Raw genomic sequence first — 18237 nt, forward strand, 5'->3', positions numbered from 1 at the left:
TCCCACCCTGTCCCCATCTGTTGCTGCCCCGTGGGGGTCTTTTCTTCGCCTCCCAGATGTGCAAGCAGGACTCAGAATGGAAGGAGAGGCCTTCCAGGAAGGAACAGAACCAGCAGTTCGGGCCTGTTATCTGCTGGGCACCGGGCAGGCACCATCTTACGTAACCCTCACAGCCGTCCCTCGAGGGGTGCACGTCATTATCTGTCCTCTGCACAGGGATACTGGGGCTCAAAGGATTGAGGTGCTGAACCCAAGATCACATGCTACAACGTCATTTAAAAACGTTGGCATCCCAAACTTGAATGTGCCTATGAATCATCTGGGGATCTTGTTTAAATGCACATTCTGATTCAGGAGGTCTGGGATTCAGCATGACAGTCTGCAGAATTTAGTAAGCTCCAGATGAAGCCGATGCTACCGGTCCATGGATCACACTTTGAATAGCATAGTGAGGAGCTAGCAGATCTTGTACATGCCCTCCTGTGACGCCCGTGCAGACACATGCCACCACGAGCTCCATCCCTCAGTGGCCACCACTGATTGTACCATCTTTCCCCCTTGTTAGCAGCTGCTGAGGGGTCACCTGAGGCTTTCCCACCATGCCCACCACATCACGGGCTGAGCCTGCACGTCCCAAAGCCTCAGGTGACCGACCATGGTCTCCAGTGCTGGCCAGTGTTGGAATATAGGGAAACTGAGGCTCAGAGAAGTAGAGGGACTCATTCAAGTATTGCACGCCAGTAGCGCAGAGAATTCGGGGTTGTGACCCCCCAGTCCGTGTTCTCTGTTACTTCCTCAACTAGGAGTCAGCCGTCTAGGGGTTGCGAGTCCTGCTCCTTTCTTTAGTTTTTTCGTTCGTTCGTTCGTTCGTTCGTTTGTTTTTTTTTTTTTTTTTAAAGATTTTAGGGGTGCCTGGGTGGCTCAGTCGGTTGGGCATCTGCCTTCAGCTCAGGTCATGATCCCAGGGTCCTGGGATTGAGCCCCGCGTCAGGCTCCCTGCTCGGCGGGAAACCTGCTTCTCCCTCTCCCTCTGCTTGCTGCTCTGCCTACTTGTGCTTGCTCTCTCTGTCAGATACATAAATACAATCTTAAGATTTGATTTATTTGAGAGAGAGAGAGAAAGCATGAGCAGGGGGAGGGGGAGGGAGAAGCAGGCTTCCTGCCGAGCAGAGAGCCTGACGCGGGGCTCGATCCCAGGACCCTGGGATCATGACCTGAGCTGAAGGCAGATGCCCAACCGACTGAGCCACCCAGGCGCCCCTCTCTTTAGCTTTCTGTGTGACTTTGGGCAAATTATTTCCTCTCTCTGAATTTTAGCTTCCCCCAACGGAAAAATGGTTTAACCTTTGTCTTGTGAGGAACAGATGGGAGAAGGTCTAGTTTACAGCATAGGGGATTCTTAGGAGCCCTAAGACCTCCAATCTGAGTAGGGTGAAGGAAACCTCACATGGCGGAAAGGCAGGTTCAGATGACACCGACATGCGGGGATGGCAGGAACTCCGCTCCCCACTTCCTGCCTATGTCCCTTCAGGCTTCGGTGATAATTGAGCACTGTCAGATGGTTTCCCATTCATAGTTTGGGTGCGTGTTCCTCCACCGTTAGTGCTTACTAAACAAGCCCTGCTCTGGCCGGGAAGCCGGTGACAGTACCACCTCGTGGGACACAGGAGAAGAAGGGAATGGAAATGGGGGATTTGTCCGGATGCAAATCCGGTTTATGTTCCCAGTCAACACACTTCTGCGTAAGGCAGGTCCACCTGTGGCTGGGAGGAGCCAGCGCCTCAGCCATGGGGGACACGAGGGAGAGGGGGTCTGCTAAGCAGGCCTTCTTGGCCTTCCTTCTTGTCTGGCCCTCGCTGACCACATGACTGGGGAGGGCCTGCTGGGGCCAAAGAGAATCCGTTTCCCACCAGCTTTATCTGGGAGCCCGTGGGTCTGGGTTTCTCATCATCTGACCCACTGGAAAAGGAAAGGCAGGAGTTTCCGTAAGGGAATAAATGGATGTGGAAGGAAACCACCCCCTCCCCACCCCTAGGAAAGGCAGGGGGTGAGTGTGAGGGAGACTTTGCAGAGATCACAATGATGTGAAGCAGAGATGCCAAAACTGCCCTGGGAAATGCGGGCTCTGTCCCGACCCCCCGTCTGCCTCACCCATCCCACAGAGGTTTAATGAGTCCCCCCTCTGTGCCAGACACTGTTCCCAGCACCGGGATTCGACAAGAGGCCAAGCCCAGTCCCTTACCCTGGTGCAGTGTACATTCTGGAGGGGAGACAGACAGTCCCTGGGTTTGTGCCGTGGGTAACATTCACTGTGACCAGGTGAGTCGGGTGTTGGGAAAGGCCTCTCTCGCTGAGACTGAATGCTGGCAACGTGGCCAGGGACCTGGGGAAGCGTCCCAGGTGGGAAGCCCAGGCCACTGTGTCTGCCGCGTGGGGAGGGTGGGCAAGTCCAACACATGGTGGGGGAGGGGGCAGGCCAGGCCGCACTAGGCCTTATAGCCTGGTTGAGGACTTTGAGTGTTTGTCCAGGGCAGTGAGAAGTCAGGGAAGGCTTTTAAATAGGAGAGTGAGTGACTAACCCTTAGTCTCAGCTCTGCCCCCCTGCTCCCCTGTCCCCCTTGCCCTCTCGGGTGGGGCCTTGGCTCCCTCCTCTGTTGGTCTACACCAGCAGCTTGCAGCCTGGGCTTCCCGAACCCAGAAAGAATCTCCAAGGTACTAGCAGGGCTTTGAGAACATTTTCCCCTCCCCATTATTTCGAAGTCTAGTAGATAAACTTGCACAGAGCAAGGGAAAGAGCTCCCCCACCACCCACAGGGTTACTGACAGCTGTGGTCAACCTGGGCCGGGGCAGGAGGGTGTAACAGCAGAGGGCTTGGTAGCTGGGTTTGGATTCACATTCTGCTTAGCATAAAGTCCTGTTACCTCCCTGAGCCTTACTTTTCCATCTGCAGATTGGGGGAGTGCCCCCTTTGCTGGGCTCTCACGTGCCCCCCAGGTGCTCTGAGTGGTGGATACCACCTACTTGGGGACTGGCTTTTTCGGCTGAGGATTCAAATTAACCTCCGAAAGCCCTTCCGTGGCCCATGAAATAGTGCATGTGAATCTGTATGAGTCTGTATGAGTGAGTGGGTATGGGGAAATCTGGAATTCATGTGCAAAGTATTAATGTCACCATCTTTCTAATATGTAAGAAAGAAATAGAAATTTGGCTTTTTGTATATTTGTGTTCTGCCAAGCTCATAATGTTGAGTTCACTTCGGTTCAGTTGGAGTATGCTGGGTTGCCACGGTATGGTTTTTAGTTAATAAAAATGGGAAAAACTAATTAATTAACTCCCTCATAATCTCTCCCACTTCAAAGCCCAGGGCCCTGGTGGGCTGTGGGAGAGATGACGCAGGGGGTTCCCCAGGGAGCCCAGCGTGGGAACCACGGGGCCAGGTGGGTTGGGCGGCCCCCCCTGGCTCCCACGCTGTGCAGCAGCCCCAGCAGGGGGGCAGTTGCGGCTTGAGCGGCTGCGCGCTGCTGAGTCATCTCGCCCTCAGCGGGTCCTGTGTGTTGGCTGGCGAGCTGAGGCTGGTGTGCCGGCAGCTGAGCCCTGGCCTGGGCTCCTGGGGAGCTGGCTTCCGCCAGGCTGGAGGGTGGGGATCCTCAGCTACCCACTACCCCTCCCCCCACCCAGTGGTCCAGTCCCTGCTGGGAACCCCCAGGAGCCAGCCACGTTAGCGCTGCCCTTCCTGGTGGGAGTGCTGCCCCGAGGCTCGCGGGCACGGGGGCCGAGCTGCAGTCGGCGCTGGGCAGCGCCGGTCTGGAGATGTGAGCTGGCACCTTGCTGGCCTGTTGAGCGTGACATTTCCTCAAATGCCACAGAGGGGCTGCCTGACCTTCACTCCCCAGCCAGGACCCCCTTTCTGCCTCCTTCTGGATTATTTATAACGGTGCTAACAGGCAAAAGGGCTTCTCAGCCGAGCCCTGGCCCAGCTCTCTGAGTGTCTCCTGGCAGCCGGGGTAAGAGACACATAAATAGAACCAAAGAACACGGACACTGTAGGACCCCAGAGAATACCTCCAGACGGAGTGTGCGGGCTCCTTTTTTTTTTAGGTCTCTGGGACTTTTTAATATTTATTTTTATTTTGTTGTGGTAAAATAATACATAACATAAAATTGAGCATTTTTTTAAGGGTCCAGTTCAGGGCCATTCAGCACATTCACAATGTCATACAAATATCACTACCATCTGTTTCCAGAACTTTTCTGTCATCCCAAAGCCAGGTGCTCTTTCATGGCTGATACGTGCTAGACCACCCTCCCTCCCCCCCGAGGAAATTCACATTTTGAGGAAACCCCACAAAATGTGATGAGGAAGGAAAGTGCCAGCCAGTTCAGGATTGCCGCAACTTGATTAGAATGACGGCAGTCGCCCCTTTCCGCAGCATGGAGTGGGCACGTTTCTCAGGGCGAGCTGAAACCCTCTGCCTTTCTTCCCATTCAGGAAAGGGATCAGGACGGGAGGGGATGTCCTGGTTGCAGGGAGAACGGTGCATCTGCTCTTAATCTCTTTCTCTCCCTTTTTTTTTTTTTTGTAAGATTTATTTATTTATTTTATTTATATATTTTTTTTAAAAGATTTTTTGTTTATTTATTTATTTCACAGAGACAGCGAGAGAGGGAACACAAGCAGGGGGAGTGGGAGAGGGAGAAGCAGGCTTCCCGCAGAGCAGGGAGCCCGATGTGGGGCTCGATCCCAAGACGCTGGGATCATGACCTGAGCCGAAGGCAGACGCTTAACGGCTGAGCCACCCAGGCGCCCCTATTTATTTATTTATTTTAGAGACCGTGCACACGCATGCGTGCACGTGGTTGTGGGGGCAGAGGGAGAGGGAGAGTCCCAAGCAGACTCTGCAACCAGCACGGAGCCTGAGGTGGGGCTCCATCTTACAACCCTGAGATCATGACCTGAGCTAAAATCAAGAGTCCAACGCTTAACCGACTGCGCCACCTGGGCGCCCCTTAATCTCCTTCTCTTCTATTTAAAATTTTATTATTTATTTATTTATTTATGCATGCATGCATGCATGCACTAGCAGGGCAGAGGGGCAGGCAGAGGGAGAAGCAGGCTCCCCACTGAGCAGGGAGCCTCATATGGGGACTGAACCCCAGGCAGGCTAACCGACTGAGCCACCCAGGTGCTCCATCTCTTTCTCTTCTTAAGCAAATCTATTCATTTAGCAAACTTCACTCCTTTCATTATAAATAGGACAAGTGTGTTGCAGCTCACCTCCGTACTGAATGCTGCTTCCTGCTCGGTTGGACCATTCACTACCTTTGATAAAAGTTTAACAACAGTTCCTCACATGCAGACAGCACTTCAGAGTTTTCCCAAACATGTTTCCATCTAAAACACCACACTGGACAGGCCTGGGATAATTCCACAGCCACCAGAGGGTATGGGTCCCTTTGTAGAGATGTGGAAACGGAGGCCAGAGTGACGTGATCTTGGTCGTGATTGATCTCCCTTTAGTCATCTGCACATACTGTCTCATCCAGGCTGGCGTTAGGGTGAGGCAAAGGAGACACGTGGCTCAGGCACAAAATTGACGGAGGTGCCAAAAAAAGTCAGTAATTAAGAGAAATCATATTTTAATGCAACGTTTAAAAAGAATGAGTTGGCACCTAAATATCCATGCAGAACAAACACCAAATCTTTATTTAAAGGCAGGAACAGGAGGAGTACCATACAGAGTCACATAGGTGCCTGAGCAAAAGGAAAAATCAGTGCTACTGGCCTGTCTTTTATTTAGAATTTGGTATTTTGCTCATCATGGGGTTTTTGCATTAATTTTGATTTTTTTCAGAGTGTCGCATTAGATATGATCTATCTTGATTACAGAGGTTTTTTTTTTTTGGTGCCCAAGGGGGGTGCCTCCCTCCCCTCATCCTAATCTTGGCTCTGATTCCATCTTCCGATTTCTGTGTACTAGTGTGACGGGGACCCACCTCCCGGGTCCCCAGGCTGCGGGTTGCCGTATGCTAAAGCCTTTCTACCACTCCTGAGAGTGGCATTTGCTCTCTGCAGTCTATTTTTGTGCTTGCCCTTCAGCGACTGATAAAATGTTGCTCTGGGTCGAGCTGATGTGTTGAAATGGTGAGTGTTCATGTCAGGTGGTTTGTGTGATCCGATATCTTCATTCTTGACCTCGAAAAGGGGCCTGGAACCAGGAAAGAAAAGGAGCTTTTGGTGGTTTTGCCCCCACAGAGTTGGACAAAACTGGAAATCATGATCTGGTCACGGAGGCTACCGGGCATTTTGGCCTCGTCTTGGGGCTATATGGGAAAAAAATATCCCCGTTGCCTTCTTCTTACTTTCAGGCCCAGTTTACCAGGCACGGCCACATTGATCTCATTTGGTTTACTGAGCACCTACTCTGTGCTGAGTACCCACTCGGTACTGGGGAAACAGCAGGGACCAAGACAGACATGGGCCCCGCTCGCAGGGAGCGACGAGTCGGGGCAGGCGACAGCGCAGAGGCGGATGAGTGAAAACTGGGGACGAGCTCTGGAGAGGGCTGGTGGTGGCAACTTCATAACAGCGTCAGTGTACTCAGTGCCTTGAAACTGTACACTTAAAAATGGCGGAAGTGGTAAATTTTATGTTCTGTATATTTTACCACAAGTTTTTTACAATTCTGAAAAAAAGGAGGGGGGAGGCTCTTGGAGCAGAAAGTGCTACTTGAGGACATGGCAGCAGGGTGACGTTCCGGTAAGAGGGCGACGGGGCAGCCGCTGTGGGATGCAGTGGTCAGGAAGGCCCAGCTGGGAGAGGCGCTTCATCTGCCGTGGGAACGGTAAGAAGCCACCAGCCACCAGCCGTGTGAAGATGCAAAGGAGAGGAGGCAGGCCGGGCGGAGGGAGCGGCCGCCCAGAGGCCCCAGGCTGGAAACTCAAGCCCTACAACCGTTCCATGGGGGAGGCTGGTCTCAGGAGATGCCAAGAGGCCAGGTGACGCCCTGTAAGTAGTAAGTGACTAGCCAGAGCCAGTTCTTCTCTGCAGATCTTAACAACACCTACCTGCACATGCTGTGCGGTTTACTGAGCACTTTTCCTGCCGCTCTCCCTTGAATTCAAGAGCCCTTGAACTCAAGTGCATAAGATGGACTGCAATTGCAGACAGGCACAATGCGCGGATCACACTGTCCCCAAAACACCTTCGCTCGCTCCCTTGCTCACTCAAGTGGCAGAGTATATACTTCAGCCTTTTCCTGTTTTAAAATAAAAAATGCAGTGCACACCACCTTCCTGGGCCCTGGGGGCAGCCTGTGCCTTCTGAAAGGCAGCCCTGACAGGTGCCAGCAGGGACGCAGTGGGTCCTGGGCGTAGCTGCCAAGGGAGGGGCACCTGGGCCCTGGCCGGGCCGTCCAGGAGCTGCTCCACCCCAAGTGACCTCGCTGGGCGCAGCTCCAAGAGACTTTGCAGATCTCTGTTGGATAAGGGGCCGCTTGGAGACAACAGGGAGGAAGAAAGGAGATGTAAAGGAGTAAGATAACACCCACCCCAGGAGACTTTCTGCCTCAGTTTCCTTAGCTGCAAAGTAAGAGATGAGTCTCTACAAGTCTCTGCAGAGTCTTCCAGCGCCCAGCACCCCCGGTTCTGTGCTGTGTTTGTAGTTCGTCGGAAGGATTGATTTCCTGTGCCTTGCAAACCATGTACAATCATCTTATCTGACGAGAGTGGGAACAGTAGCTGAGGGTGGCAGGGCGTTGTGGGGGCTGGAGAGGGGAGTTCTTGGAAGAAGTCAGTGAAAGTATACAAAATTATGAAACATAATAACGAAGCCACGTGACATGCACATTATTTCCAGTCTTTTGCTCTCGGGCTGTTTGTGGTGCCAGCGCGGAAATCCCAGCTCATCTCCTGCAGAGGCCACACCCACAGCACCAGGGCGCCTGTTTCCAGATCGGGGATTCATTCCGTGGGATCAAGCATTTATAGTAACACACGGGTTTGGGCAGAAGCGCAGCTGACCCCCAGTAAACAAGCAACCCAGCCGGCGGGTACCCTAGAGAGTCCTCTCTGCGGCTCTGGGGCTCTGTGGGCGTCCGTGAACCCTTGTCACAGGAGGAGATGGACAACGTTGGCTAACGTGGCTGGCGGGTTAGGAGAGCTCCATCCTATTGCCCTGCCTACCGAAGGTCGCTGGTAACTGGTCGACCTTCCTGGTGCGCTGGGTCCGGCCTGGCCTTGTAGCCCAGTTTGGAGTCCTGGAACCCGTTTTACTCTCCGGGCTGGAGAACGCAGTCTCACCAGACCTAATGTCCTTCTGTGGGTCGCCTTTACACGAAGCCCTGAGGAGGCAGCTTGAGGGGTGGGTTGAGGAGCTTAGCCTTGAGTGTTTTGGTGGGAGAGCCTTTCAATGGCCTGGTTTATCTAAGCTCTGGGTGTTTATTCTTTTAGGCTGGGCTCAGAACCCCTCAATTTTCCGGGGCACCTGGGTGGCTCAGTCACTGAAGCGTCTGCCTTCGACTCAGGTCGATCTCAGGGTCCTGGGATCGAGCCCCATGTTGGGCTCCCTGCTTGACGGGGAGCCTGCTTCTCCCTCTCTCTCTGCTGTTTCCCCTGCTTGTGCTCTCTGGCTCTCTCTCTCTCTCTCTGTCAAATAAATAAATAAATAAAATCTTAAAAAATTTTTTTTCTACTTATTCTTTCTGGAGCTTCACTTCGTGTCTGTGGCTCCTGAGTCTTATTTCAGAGGATGCTGTAAGTACTTCTGTGTGGACTAAGATCAGTTACTCTTCTTACTGTTCTCCTAGAAGCCTCTTTAGGAGTTTTGTACTAATTTGGAAGACAGTGGGAAGATTAGATTTTTTTTTTTTTTAATGTAAGAGAGATGAATTAGTCATAGCTTTTTCATTGATAGGTGACAGAAACTCCACCTGGCATGTAATCTGGAAAGGGAACTTTTTCACTCATATAACTGCAGAGTAAAGAGTAGACTGGCTTCAGGCACAGCTGGATCCAAGTGTTTAAATTACTTTATCGGGACTCTCATTTCAATTAAATTCAGCTGGCTGAGTCCCTTTGTTTAAATGCTCTAGCAAAGTCTTGGTGTTCACTCTGATCCACCCCTGAACCAGGTGAAGTACTTACTTGTTGTGGTCACTGGATGGAACATTTTAATTAGCCAGACTGTGCTTACCTGGACTGTCTGGGTGGCATGGAGGGACAGCTTCCCCAAGAAACATCAGTAGGCTGCCACCATTAAGAAGCGGAATGGGTGGGAGGCCAGCCAGATAACAGAGGTGGGAGGAGAAGAAAACATCTGTTTAATGAAATGGCTTTGCAGGGACTTCATGAACATCTACCTTACTTCCTTCTTAGGAGGCAAGTATGGGTCCAGAGTCATCGGTCTAGACCAGGCCAGTTCTAATTGACTAGTAGTGGTTACTAAGACTCCATGTTGAGCAGGCTTGGGGCTCAGCAGGAAGTATAGTGGTGTTCAGTTAGTGGTATCCACCATGGTTAGGAAGGCGGGGAAGGTGACCTCACTGACAGGTACCTGCCACCCTAGCAGTTCTCATGGCTGGTCTGGGCATTCCTGATTGCAATTTAAAAGGGAAGACTTGGCTCAGACCATCAAATACAGCTTCTTGTCAGTGGAGGAGGCTCTGAGCGACAGTAGCATGCCACCCTAACTACCATCCTGTACTAGAGTCTCCAAGATGGTGGTCAAGAGGTCTGTCAGGCCCGGCTGGGGGCCCTGTTCCACGCCATCCCAGGCAGGTCTGGAAAGAGCCAATGTAGTCTGGCTGTCAGGGCAAGGTTATTTCTCCCACAAAAACCATGAGCGATGATAAAACTGGGATCAGGGGGCTGGTGGAGGTTGAAGGAACACAGGGTTGGAAGAGCCAGTAGGTTTAGGACTGAGGGAATGGGTCAGAAGACAAGGTCAAGCATTGACCTCCTGAGAGCCCCCGTTTTTCCATCAGTCAAGTGGGGATGCTGACCATTGACCGCTTCCTGCATCTTGGGAAGGTACCAACGAGACCATAGCTGTGAATGTCACTTGAAAGTCAACTGTAGGGGCTGTATCTGTGACCACCACTCATGGGGTGTCTGATGTATGCTAGGCTCCCAACCAGTAATGTTGCTTTATCTTTGTAAGAACCCTAGGACGCAGGATTATTTTTATTATTCCTGTTTCATCAATAGAAGCTGAGGCGGCCAGGGGTGCCTGGGTGGCTCAGTTGGTTAAGCGACTGCCTTCGGCTCAGGTCATGATCCTGGAGTCCCTGGATCGAGTCCCGCATCGTTTCTCCCTCTGACCCTCCCCCCTCTCATGCTCTCTCTCTCTCTCTATCTCATTCTCTCTCTCAAATAAATAAATAAAATCTTTAAAAAAAAAAAAGCTGAGGCCAAAGTTACGTCCTGACCTCAGAGAGTTAGTGTTAAGCGGCAAAGCCAGGGCCCAGACCTTTGTCTAGGCCTCTTTCCATTTCACGACAGTCCTTCCACACTCCACCTTTGTATCCCCCTCGGGAAATTCATTCATTCATTCATTTATTAGTTAAGTGCCAAGTTCTACCTAGATATTTCCTGGAAGCCTATGTGAATTTCAGAAACTAGATTAGTACAGAATTGTACAGAATGCTTGAGCAAGAGGGGTCCACAGGTCTGTCTCTTAGATGTTCTCTTTCCTAGAGAGACAGTGAGAACTGAGAGGGCAGGTGACATAGTGAAGTGCGCACATGGTGAAAGACGCATGGTGAGTGTGGACGGGCCCAGAACCCAAGCTCTGTCACTGCAGGCTGCCTTCTTCCCCCTCCTGCTTCCTTCCGCTCAGTAACTCTGACAATACGCTCTAGGCCAGGGACTAAGCTTGACGATTCGCTGATTGTAGTCAGGAAAGTGGAGCCACCAATTTTTCCTGAAGATGCATTCTTTCTTAAGCAGGGAATCGATTTCCAACAAGATACACAGGCTTCCAATGAAGCCACTTACGTGAATCTGTACCAAACACCATTACTCCACTGCGAGGGTCGTTTATCTCCCGGGCTGGGGCAGCCACGGCCTTTGCAGACCCGGAATGTGATGCTGCTGAAGGAATGGGTGCAGACGGTTCCCAACCAGAGGGGCGTCCATGGCAGGGGTGTAAGCGGACCAGTGATGGGGACCCGAGGGGGCCGTCTGCAGGAGGCCAGTGCACAGTGGCCCCAGGCCTGTCCCTGCACAGCCACGAACTTGCCGTGTGACTTGGATCTTTCTCAGCCCTTGTCCAGAAGCCCCCACCTTCCTTCCCATCGGTAAATGGGAATAAATGGTCCTGAATGTTCCTTTCCATTTTCAGAAGCAGATGCCAGGTGATGACACACGCTTTGCAGGGAGCAAAGAGACTTGGCTTTGAATCTCAGCTTCACCATTCTGGGACCCTGGGGGCTGTGGGTTGAGTTGTGTCTTCCGAGAGAAGATACGTTTGAGCCCTAACCCCCAGCACCTGGGGATGTGACCTGATTGGGAGATAGGGTCTTTACAGAGGTCATTAAGTTAACGTGAGGTCATTAGCATGGGCCCTAATCCAGTATGGCTGGTCTCCTTATCAAAAGGGGTAGTGTGGACACAGAGACAGGCACCCACAGAGGCGAGACGATGGGAAGACATACAGGGAGAAGGCCATCCACAAGCCAACAAGAGTGGCCTCAGAACGAGCCACCCCTGCCAACACGTGGAGCTCAGCCTTTTAGCCTCCAGACCTGCAAGATCAAACATTCCTGTCGTTGAGGCCCCCAGCCTGTGGTGCTTTGTTACAGCAGCCCTGGCAGACTGCTACAGGGGACTGGATCTCTGAGTTCCCCGAGGAGTGACATGGGCGTAGGGACACCTGCGCTGCAAGGGTTGCTTTAGGAATCCCTTAGTGCGGCCCCTGACATTTGGTAAGCGCTCAGTGGTAGCGGTGGCTCAGTCCCGTGCTCCGTGCTGTGCCCCCCAGCGCCGCTAGGGGGCCCGCAGAGGAGGGACAGGACAGACCGAGGCCTCAAGTCAGACCTTTCAAAGAGAACTGGGTCACCCAAGGCACCCCTTCGAAAAGCCTCTCTAAATATGGAGAAGGCCAGAGAAATCACTATTAATGCAGTGCTTAATGGTTTTTAGCCAGAGAGTGGCCTCAGCCCTAATCGACAAGGCCTCGAAGCTGAGGTTTCTTTATTTTTATGTCCCAGGTACACTTTGAGTATGTTGAGCTGCTATGAATAATCAATAAGTGCAGTAGTCACGGCCATTTTATGGGTGTTCTGTAAAGGAGGCGGCATGGTTCTGATGGGATGGACACTTCCTGGATGACCCTGAGAAAATCCATTATCCTCCTTGGGCCTCAGTTTCCCTATCTGCAAAGGGAAGGGAGTAGACCAACCAGGCCAGGGATTCTTATGCTGCATTTGTGAAGGCCTGGGGGTTAAGTATAAATTTCTTGCATACACATGCATTGCTCAGACGTATTTTATGGGCAGCAAAAGTGCTATCCATAGCTCTTGTCTGGTTCTTGAAGGGGCCTCTGACTCCCAGATTGTCTGCAATGACTTTCCTGGACAACCTCTCAGGGCTGCTAGTTCCTGGCCGGTCTGCGGTTCTGGGGCTCTGATTTTATAGTGGTTTCTAAGCCTCAAGAAGCAAGTACTACAGATGTGGCTTCTTTGAGTTACTGGGATGAGAGGGATCAGGGACAGAGAGCTCATCGCTGGGGCCTTTGCTGACCAGGGAGACCCCAGCTGCCCAGCACTCAGGGGTCTCTGCTTTGGCCCTCCCTCCTGCTCCACAGCCCTCGCCATGGCTTAGTGGTGCCTCCCAGCCCCTCCACTCACCCCTCTCCTGGATGCTACACCTGCCTAACCCATCTGCCTGCTTCGACGCTGACTCCACCCCCATCACATTTGGAGTAAAACCCAAATCCCTTACAATCCCTCCCTGATCCGGCCTCCACCCGCCTCTCTGAAGGCATCTTCCCCCATCCCCCCTGGCTCCCTGAGCTGCAGCCTCACCGACCGTTGGTCAGGGCTTCATGCTCTAGCCTCGGCCCACGCTTGGGTCTTTGCCTTGCTGGGCCCTCGGCCTGGAACGTTCCTCCCCACATCTTCCACTGCCTGACTCCTCCAAGTCTCAACTCAGACACCAGCTCTTCAGGAAGCCCCCCTCCCCCACTAACGCAGACTTCCCTTCCCTCTGTTCTCCTCCCTCAGTGCACCTGGCCCGTTTCCTTCAGAGCACTGACACGACCTATAAGGAAATATTGATGTGTTTTCTTCCCTACCAAAATGTCAACTCGTGAGGGAATAAACTGAGTCTTACATGTCTCAGTGCCTGGCTCATAGTAGCATTTAATAAATGCTGGAACACACTCACTCGCTTGGCTAAAATTAAGGTGACTGACAGCACCAGGTGTTGGGGAGGGTGTGGGACAGTGGGCCCTCTCAGTACAGCGGGTAAGCGTGGACTATGGTACAACAATTCTGGAGAGCAATTTTGTCATTTCTACAAAATCACATACACTTATTGTATGACCCAGCCATTCTATTCCCAGGTATCTGCCCAAGGGAACTGAAGGCCTATGTCCACACAAAGACTTGTACACACATATTGCAGACCTGTCCACCATAGCCGAAGACTGGAAACAGACCATCTAGAACAGGCAAGACCGCTGCATCCCCATGGTCTGATGGGACAGAGAGGAGAAGGAAGCTGAGCATCTACCCGAGTGTTCCCTGCGGCCAGGGCAGCTGAGTGGTGGTGACCTGTGGTAGTAGGGTGTGTTGGGCGGGGCCTGGGGCGATCCCAGGGATGTCCCCGGAGGCAGAGATGCGCCGAGCACCCTGGTCCCAAGTCTGAGAGCAGGGGACCAGCCACTTGAGAGAACCTGGTGCTCGTGCTGCCCGTGGGTACAGGATTCTTGCAAAATGCCAATTAAGACATTTGACCCAAATTCGGATAAAAGCCTTTTTCCTGTGTCAAGTGGAGCTAATAATATACATTTGTTCATAATTTATGAGGCTTAGTAAGTGGGAACAATTAAGGAAGAGACCTGCGCAAAACCTATTTCTTTTAAGTGTCACATAGGCCTTTTCTTGTTCTCTGAGGCCGTCCCACCCTCTCTGCCCACCATGAAACACTTTATTGTTTTTATTATTCTTATTTCTTATTTGTTGTTAGTACTGTGAGCTACCATTTATTGAGCATCTTCCGAGCCAGGCTGTAACATTGCCTTGTTTAATCTTAACTCTCTGAGGCGGGTGTTGTCCCATTCTACAGATGAGGCTGGTGAGCTTCAGAGAGAAGAGATTTGCCCAAGGTTTCACAGCTGGCGAGTGGGGATTATGATTCAGGTCTGCCAGACCCCAAAGCCTGTGGTACGCCATTTCTGGGTCAGCCTCTCAGCTCGGGCTGTTTCTCAATCTGCAGGGCATCCCTTCTATTGGTTGTCGTTAAATGGGGGAGACCAGGGTCAGAAAGCCATCACCTTCTGATGAGTCGGTCCGGGGTTTGGCCTGAGGACCTGCATTGTTTCTAACACGTTCCCAGGTGGTGTTGACCCTGCCGGTCCTGGGACCACACTTTGAGATACGCTGGTTCAGTCACTGCTGTTACCGTAGTCCTCTGTGCCTCCCTCCTCCCCCACCCACCATGGTCAGGTGCGCTTAGAGCCTTGTAGACCTTTTCCTGTACATTTGCATCTGTATTATTGTACACAAAGAATTGTGTAGTTTGATTTTTCTCTTTACGCACGTGAGATCATAGTCTACCTGCTATATTCTACAATTTAGTTTTTATTTCCGTTTCATGTGTCTTGGAGAGCATATACCTCTACCTCATTCTTTTCAGAGGCACTGTGGTTTTCCAGGCTTCAGGTGATTATAGTTTTATTTACCTATTGTCCACTGATGGCTGGTCTTCCACATTTTAGACATTACGCGTAGTCGCTGAGAACATAGCTGAGCATTTCTCCAGAACATCGTCATCCCTCAGTAATGTCAGCCATCATTATTGCTGGGTTTTGTTTCATTGTTAATATTGCATTCCAGAAATCCCCTTTCAGGTGGGGACAGTAAATGAGTATCTGTTTAGAGCTTCTAATGAAGTTTTCAACACAGTAGTTCTGCTAAGAAGAAAGAGGTGCTGTGGGGCGTTGAGGGACATGTAGGAGAGCAAAGGAGGAGGGGAGAGAACAGCAGGCAGGATTTAGCTTAGTTCCTGGTAGATTCAACCCTTGCCAGAGGGTGGGGCCTACCTTGGTATCTCTTGGTCACATGGCAAAATCAGGCCTTGACCAAGGGCTGCCAGAGGTCCAAGTTTGCAGCACCATGAGTAAGAAGTTCAGTCCATGCCCGGATCCAGCCAAGCCCAGCTCTGACTCGCCTCCTTCCTTCCTGTCTCCTCAGGGTGGGGGGTCCGGGGAGGAGCAACTCTGCGCTGACTTTCCCGAGCTTGACCTCTCCCAGCTGGACGCCAGCGACTTTGACTCAGCCACCTGCTTCGGGGAGCTGCAGTGGTGCCCAGAGAACTCCGACACTGAACCCAGCCAGTATAGCCCCGATGACTCCGAGCTCTTCCAGGTATGTCCTCCGAGCCTTGCGGTCACTCTCTGCTCCTGAAAGCCTGACTCTGCCCTGCCCCAGCTGCTTTTGCATTTGCTCATGCAAAGAAGTCTCATCACCCCCCAAGGCTCTTGGGACCCTGCCTCATGCCCTGGATCTGCCCTTGATCTTGGGTAGTTCTCACCCCCTCGCCGGGCCTGTTACCACCTCCGCACAGTGAGGGCCGGGAAGAGCTGCTCTTGCTAAGCCACCCCAGTCAGAAGGGAGCCCCTCAGTGGGCCCCAGGTGGTTTAAAACCCCGAGACCTCCCTTCCCTGTATTATCTCACTGAATTCTCATCCCTACCCTGCAAGGCAGGTGTGATTATGAACCCATTTTATAGATGAGGACACTGAGGCTTCGGGAAGTTAAGTCATGTGCCGAGGGCGATTCACCTAGTCAGTAGCTGAGCTGGTTGCAAACCCAGTCGGCCTCCCTCCTGAGCCAGGGCTTTGTAACCACGGCGACGCCATAACGGAGATGACTCACGTGTATTGAACAACTGCTCTGTGGCAGGACTGTCCCTGTTGTGTCTATTAACTCATTTAATTCTCTTAACAACTCTTAGAGTGGGTACAGCTGTCTTCATTTTTCAGCTGGGGGCCTAGAGATTGTTTAAAAAGAGGCAGTTCTGAGAACTGCAGTGCATATCAGTGCCTCTCACCTTGCATGCTCTGCGTCCAGTCTCGGGGGCCCGCGGCGGGTGACCTTTCCTTTAAGAAGCCCCCGAGTATGGAATATTACGAAGTTTGGGATTTGCTTCAAAATACAGCAAGCTCTGCATGCGTTTGTGGGTGTGGGTGTGGGTGTGGGTGTGTCGGGGAGGGTAGTATGTGAAACAAGATCCGCCGTGTTGAAGCTGAGTGATGGGTACAATCAGATGTATTATTCTTTCCTTGAAATCTGCTCCCCCATAAAGACTGGCGGGAGAAGGCCTCGCTCCCCACGTCTGTCTGGCAAGATAATCATCATACCAGTCATGGGCCGCGCGCATGTCAAGTGTTGTGCTGATGTGCTATGGGCATCGTCTCAGTCCCCAGGGATTGTAGCGCTCCTTCTAGAAATGGAAGCTCCCTCTTCCCGTCAGGCACTGTGCTGTCTACAATCTAGAGAGAAAACTGACCCAAGCTCATTTAACACAAAAACCGTGGTCATCGTGACACGTGCACAAAAGAAACGAACCGGGTGTGAGAAGGGGATCCAAAGACTGGATGGTCAGGAAGGACCTCTCCGAGGAGGCCATGCTTCAGTTGGAGGATGAGACGGAGCAGCCATGTGAGCTCAAAGAGCGGGGACAGAACTTTCCAGGCAGAGGAAGCAGTAAGGGCAGAGCCAGGGAGCAGGAAAGCTTGCTGTGTTGGGGAACAGAAGAGCTGCGGGTAGCAGGGGAGAGTCAGAGAGGTAGGCAGGGCCCAGATCATGCAGGGTCTTGTGGGCCATGGTGAGGAGTCTGGATTTTTCCCAAGTCTATTCTAACCTATAAAGAAAGGACTGTTAATAACCATTTTACAGGTGAGGAAAGTGAAACTCAGAGAGGTTAAGTAACCTGGTGCCAGGTCACACAGCTAGGAAGGGTCTAACTGAGGAAGCCATACCCCTCAGTGCTGAACAACCTCTCTGCCAACCCTGTGCAGAGCAGCACGGCTGGGCTCCAGTTCTGGCTTCGTCCAGGGACCTGCATTCTTTATTTGAACGATAGGGATGAGACCCACGCCATGCTGCTTTCTCCCTCAGAGGGGGCTAACTTCCAGAAAATGCTTTCAGGTCATGGAGAGCTGATGAGCGAGAGAGGTTTAGATGCTGCATGGAGACCAGCCCCACCTGAACTGAACAGGCCCCCACTTCCTCAGACTGGCCAGACCCACCAGCAAGCCCCTGCCGAGATCCCACTCTGTGCTTGAAATGGTCTATGGCACAAGTGAGCCTGTGTGGCCCCAGGGCTCCCAGCCCAGCGAGGAAGGCAGAACCCTCGCAGACGGATAGCACCCTGGCCGACCCCTGCCCACCCCGCCCCTCCCCCGTCACGGTCTGCACACCCCACCTGCCCTCCCAAGCCCAGGCCAGTTCCACCCATTACCCACGATGAGCCCCTATGTGTGTGATTATGTGATCAGTGCCTGCCTCCCTGCCACACACACATCATAAACCCCATGACCTTGGGGGCCACGATGGCATTATGCACTGTTCTATCCCCGGGCTCTGCACAGAGCCTGGCACTCGCTCGGGCCTTAACAAACAGCTATCAGATGAATAAATCCTTCAAGGCCCAGCTCTACTGTTGCCTCCTTAGGCAGTTGGTGAGTTCCTCTCCTGGGCTCCCATCTGCGTGTGCACACGCACGGGCGTGCCTGTGTGTCTGTGCCCTTTAGACGGTGAGTTCTTGAGGACAAACAGCATTGGATTAGTCTCGGGCCCTCACACGTCGTAAGGACTCGATCACATGCGTTGAATGAAGGAACTGATGGTGATTCTTTCCTGCCAAGGACCAGATATGGCCCATTCCACAAACCTCAAGCTCGTGTCGTGGGTTCTTTCTCGGCCACAAGCTTGGTTTTCTCAGTTGGCCACTGGGAATCCTGGGGCCATGCTGCCTGGGTCAGAGCCGGGTTCCCCCAGTCAGATGGTGCC

General features: G+C 52.3%; 1 protein-coding gene across 2 annotated transcripts in view; it reads left to right on the plus strand.

Annotated features, from left to right (window-relative positions):
* PPARGC1B (PPARG coactivator 1 beta) overlaps positions 1-18237 on the plus strand; it is a 105947-nt gene that overhangs the window by 60995 nt on the left and 26715 nt on the right. For both annotated transcript variants that reach the window (XM_032395233.1, XM_032395232.1), the window contains exon 2: positions 15415-15588. In XM_032395233.1, the coding sequence (XP_032251124.1) occupies positions 15415-15588 (174 nt within the window). The remainder of the gene's footprint in view (positions 1-15414; positions 15589-18237) is intronic.

This window comes from Phoca vitulina, unplaced genomic scaffold (genome assembly GCF_004348235.1).
Source record: "Phoca vitulina isolate PV1807 unplaced genomic scaffold, GSC_HSeal_1.0 scaffold83, whole genome shotgun sequence".
Taxonomy (NCBI): domain Eukaryota; kingdom Metazoa; phylum Chordata; class Mammalia; order Carnivora; family Phocidae; genus Phoca; species Phoca vitulina.